The sequence below is a fragment of the Lycium barbarum genome, chromosome 3, assembly GCF_019175385.1.
Source record: "Lycium barbarum isolate Lr01 chromosome 3, ASM1917538v2, whole genome shotgun sequence".
In the NCBI taxonomy this organism is placed as follows: domain Eukaryota; kingdom Viridiplantae; phylum Streptophyta; class Magnoliopsida; order Solanales; family Solanaceae; genus Lycium; species Lycium barbarum.
Window position 1 is genome coordinate 30624006 of NC_083339.1, and position 5505 is coordinate 30629510.

Sequence of the window (5505 nt, forward strand, 5' to 3'; positions counted from 1 at the left end):
ACATGCTGCATAATCCATTCTTTGAATCGGTGTAAAACCACCTGTATCTTTTCCAAGTATTTTTAGATCCTATCATCTTTCACATCGAAAACCCCATTTACTTGATTCACGACTAAGAGTGAGTCACATTTTGCTTCAATGATCTCGGCCCCCAAGCTCCTGGCCAATTCTAAACCTGCAATCATAGCCTCATACTCGGCTTCATTGTTAGTCAATTTTAAAGTTCTTATGGACTGCTGGATGATATCTCCGGCAGGGGCTTTAAGTACAATCCCGAGCCAGTCCCTTTTATGTTGGAAGCTTCGTCCGTGTAAAGGGTCCAGATCCCCAAGGTTTTACCCGAGGATAAAAGAAGTTCTTTCTCTACCTGGGGCACCATTACGGGGGTAAAATTCGCTATGAAGTCTGCCAAAATCTGAGACTTTATAGCCGTTCGAGGTTTATACTCGATGTCATACCCGCTGACTTCGACTACCCATTTTGCCAACCTACCGGATAGCTCCGGTTTGTGCCTAACATTTTTAATGGATATGTCGTTACTACACATATAGGGTGACATTGAAAATAAGGCTTTAACTTTCTAGATGCACTCAATAAAGCTAGGGCTAATTTCTCTAGGTAGGGGTAATGTTTCTCAGCATCCCCCAAAGTTCTGCTAACATAATAAATTGGAAATTGTGTACTTTCTTCCTCTCGAACCAGCACTCCGCTTACCGCGACTTCAGATACTACCAAAAACAAGTACAACTGCTCATCTGCCTTTGGGGTGTGCAACAGAGATGGGCTCGACAAATACCTTTTCAATTCATATAGGGCCAGCTGACACTCCGGTGTCCATACGAAGTCATTTTTCTTTTTAAGCAACGAGAAAAATTGGTGGCTTTTATCCGAAGACCGAGAAATGAATCTACTCAAGGCCGCAATCCTTCTGGTCAACCTCTACACACCTTTTACATTCTCGACTACCCGGATATCCTCAATGGCCTTGATCTTTTCCGGGTTAATTTTGATCTCCGATTTGACACCATGAAACCTAGAAACTTACCCGAACCTACTCCGAAGGCGCACTTCTTCGGGTTTAGCTTCATCTTGTATTTGCATAGTATATCGAAGATTTCCTGCAAATGCTTCAAATGGTCCTCTGTCTCCAGGGACTTAACTAGCATATCATCAATATAAACTTCCATTATTTTACCTACTTATTTTCAAACATTTTGTTAACTAGGCGTTGATAAGTAGCACCGGCATTTTTTAAACTGAAAGGCATTATGTTATAGCAGTAAGTTCCGTACTTGGTTATGAAAGAAGTCTTTTCCTGATCTTCCGAGTTCATCCGAATCTAGTTGTACCCGGAGTAAGCGTCAAGAAAACGTAATATTGCATGGCCAGCCGTCGCATCGATCATGCGATCGATGTTGGGCAAAGGAAATGAATCCTTCGGGCATGCTTTGCTCAAATCTTTGTAGTCCACACACATTCTAAACTTGTTACCCTTTTTGGGTACAACCACTACATCAGCTAACCAATCTGGGTATTTAACCTCCCGGATGGATCCTATTTTCAATAACTTCGTTATCTCCTCCTTGATGAATTCATGTTTGACCTCAGCCATTGGTCTCAGATTTTGCTTTACCGGGGTAAACTTCTGATCAAGCCTCAGCCGATGTGTGGTGACCTTGGGCGGGATACCTGTCATATCTAGGTGGGACCATGCAAAACAACCGGCATTAGCTTGAAGAAATTTGATTAATTTACTCCTGAGCTCCGAGGTTAACCCCATGCCCAGGTATACCTTTCTGTCTGGTAAATAGACGAATATAATGACTTGTTCAAGCTCTTCCACCGTTGATTTTGTTGCATCCGAGTCATCGGGTAGTACAAATGACCTAGGAACACCGAAATTATCCTCTTCCATGTCCGTCTTTGCTTCTCCTTCGGAACTGGCCGGATCCGCGTCCTACGATTGCTATTTGGTATTTTTATCTTCGTGCACGTCCTCGGGCATGGTTATCTTTAGTGTTTGAACTGCTTCTTCAACCGCGAACATTTCTTTTGCTGCTGGTTGTTCTCCATGGATGATTTTCACTCCCTCTGGGGTTGGGAATTTCAGCATCTGGTGCAAGGTCGAGGGTACCGCCCTCATGATGTATAACCAGGGCCTTCCGAGTAAGGCATTGTATCTCATCTCTCCATTAATGACATAAAACTTTATGTACTGAACAATGCCGGCAGCATTTACTGGTAGAGTGATTTCGCCTTTGGTAGTTTCACAAGCCATATTAAATCCGTTGAGGACCCGGGCCGTTAGTATGATCTGGTCCAGCAGTCCTAGTTGTTTCACTACTTTCCATCGGATAATGTTGGCCGAACTACCTGGATCAATCAAAATACGTTTGACATGAGTTTTATTTATAAGGACAAAAATTACCAAAGCATCATTGTGGGGTTGAACGATTCCCTCAATTATTCTGAGCTCCGAGGTTAACCCCATGCCCAGGTATACCTTTTTGTCCGGTAAATGGACGAACATAATGACTTGTGCAAGCTCTTCCACTGTCGATTTTGTTGCATCCGAGTCATCGGGTAGTACAAATGACCTGGGAACACCAAAATCATCCTCTTCCATGTCCGTCTTTGCTTCTCCTTCGGAACTGGCCGGATCAGCATTCTGTGATTGCTATTTGGTATTTTTATCTTCGTGCACGTCCTCGAGCATGGTTATCTTTAGTGTTTGAACTGCTTCTTCAACCGCGAACATTTCTTTTGCTGTTGGTTGTTCTCCATGGATGATTTTTACTCCCTCCTGGGTTGGAAATTTCAGCATCTAGTGCAAGGTCGAGGGTAACGCCCTCATGATGTGTAACCAGGGCCTTTCAAGTAAGGCATTGTATCTCATCTCTCCATCAATGACATAAAACTTTGTGTACTGAACAATGTTGGCAACATTTATTGGTAGAGTGATTTCTCCTTTAGTAGTTTCACAAGCCATATTAAACCTGTTGAGGACCCGGGCCGTTGGTATGATCTGGTCCAGCAGTCCTAGCTGTTTCACTACTTTCCATCGGATAATGTTGGCCGAACTACTTGGATCAATCAAAATACGTTTGACATGAGTTTTATTTATAAGGACAGAAATTACCAAAGCATCATTGTGGGGTTGAACGATGCCCTCCGCGTCTTCGTCACTGAAGGAGATAAATCTATCCCGTACATAGTCTCTGGTCCTCTTCTCTCGAGTGATTGAGAACTTCGTCTTTTTCATCATCGAGCCTTGGGGTACTTCTACCCCACTGATGATCATGTTGATCACATGCTAGGGTTCCTCTGGTTCGGTCTTCTTGCTGGTTTCCCTGTTTTTGAAATGATTCTTTGCTCATTTACTCAGGAATTCTCGGAGATGACCGCTCTTTAGCAGTCGTGCCACTTCATCCCTTAGCCCTTTACAATCGTTGGTCCGATGCCCATGAGTACCATGGTATTCGCATATCAGGTTTGGATCCCATTGCGAAGGGTCAGTTCGTAGCGACCTTGGCCATCTCACGCCTTCGATACGACCGATCGCAGCTACAATGGCTGCCGAGTCGACATTGAATTTATATTCGGATAGCCTCAGATTTTCACCGATTTCGGACCTCCCAACGGAGCTGTTTCTGAATTGTAAACCCCTGCTCCCCGAACCGCGATCGCTTCATCTGTCACTTCTTTCTGTATTGGGGCCAGGACCACTTCTTCCCTTATCTGATCTGAAGGTGGACCTTTCGGGTTGAGAGTACGGATGATATCTATCCCTTGATGGTTGAAATTTCGTTTCTACCTTCCTCTTCGGTCTGTCAGAATTTTTTATCCGATTAATCAGACTTGGTGGAAGCCCAAGCTAATCGTCCTCCACTAGTATCTTGGACTCATACTTGTTATAGGCATCCGCCCAAGTAATAGCTCTGAACTCCAATAGGTTTTCTTTCAGCTTAAGGGAAGCGTTGGAACTCTGGCGGTTAAGTCCCTTTGTGAAAGACTGAGCCGCCCACTCATCGGGAACCAGGGGAAGCCACATTCTTTCCCTTTGGAATCTTGTCACGAACTCTCTGAGCCGTTCATCTTCCTTTTGGAAGATCTTGAATATATCAGCCTTTCTTGTCTGCACCTTCCGGGCCCCAGCGCAAGCCTTCACGAAGGAGTCTGCGAGCAGCTCAAATGATGGAATAGAGTGCTGGGGAAGCATGCAATACCATTGCATGGCTTCCTTAGTCAATGTCTCACCGAACTTTTTCAACATCACCGATTCGATTTCATCATCCTCCAGATCAGCCTGTTATGGCGCATGTGTAAGCGGTTATATGTTCTTGTGGATCAGTTGTTCCCTCATATTTAGGGATATCCGGCATTTTAAATCTCTTTGGGATCAACTTTGGAGCTGCACTTGGTGGGAAAGGCCTCCGAACAATATATTTAATTTCTGGTCCGGTCAGAATTGGAGGTGCCCCCGAAATTTGATCCACTCGGGAATTATAATCCTCCACCTTTTTTTCGTTGGAGTCAATCCGTTTAGACAGCGCCTCAAGAATCATTATCAGTTCAGACGGTTCGTTGGGCACAGGTCGTTCATGGTCACTGCTTATCTTCACTTCTCTCCTGGCTGGTGCTGGTACTCGATTCGGCTCCGCTACCCTGACCCCGTTGTTGTTCTTTTGGAGTTGGGATATGACCTCTTGTTGTTGCAGCATGGTTACCTGTTGTTCCTGCAATAAATCATAAATCACTTGTCACTTAATCTTCTCTCCCACCTCTCTGTTTGCCCTACGAGCAGTTCCCCTATCGGAGTATCTCCGTTGTCGTGAACGGCTACATTTGAGTTGGAAACACTTGCATCAGCGGGAGAATCTTCAACCGGGTCACCAGGTGGCATGATGTTCAATGGTATCCCATTGTTGGGGTTATCGTCGTGGTTGCCATTATTTGCATTGTTTGCGTTCGACATGTCGAAGTTAACCTGAAATCAAGAAAAAAGGCAAAAGAACAAATGAAAACCGAGTTGCAAACAAATCACCACTATTATCCTTAGCCCCACGGTGGGCGCCAAACTGTTTACCCCTTAAAAAGGTAACAATTGAATTTGTATGTAGTTTAAAGGATATGCGGTTTGATTCGTTTGTAGAACAAAAGAATAACAATAACGAAATATAAAGATTTCAAATAGAAAGGTAAGAAATAGCCTAAGTGTCGATGGCTCGGACTGACGCCTGACTGCTCGAACCAATCTATGAGGCTTCTATTACTTTGATGCTTTACAGAACTTTGAGAACAAGTTTTTTAGTATAATCGTGTAGAAGATGGTAAAACCAGATGCCTTTCTGAGGATTTACTCCCCCTATTTATAGTACAAGTATTTACATTCAACAAGGTAACTAAATCAATTAAGGATAGAGATCCCCGAAATCTCGGGCTTGACAGCTGCACGACGTGCCGTGTGGAGTGAAATCCGCAACGAACTGGATTTTGCACTAACGC

The 5505-nt window shown here is 44.0% G+C and overlaps 1 protein-coding gene across 1 annotated transcript; it reads right to left on the reverse strand.

Moving 5' to 3' along the window:
• Positions 1-2824: 2824 nt before the first annotated feature.
• On the reverse strand, positions 2825-3301 carry LOC132630649 (uncharacterized). The gene has a single exon (XM_060346206.1). It carries the CDS (start codon positions 3299-3301, stop codon positions 2825-2827), a length of 477 nt encoding a protein of 158 aa, XP_060202189.1.
• Between the last annotated feature and the right edge of the window lie 2204 nt (positions 3302-5505).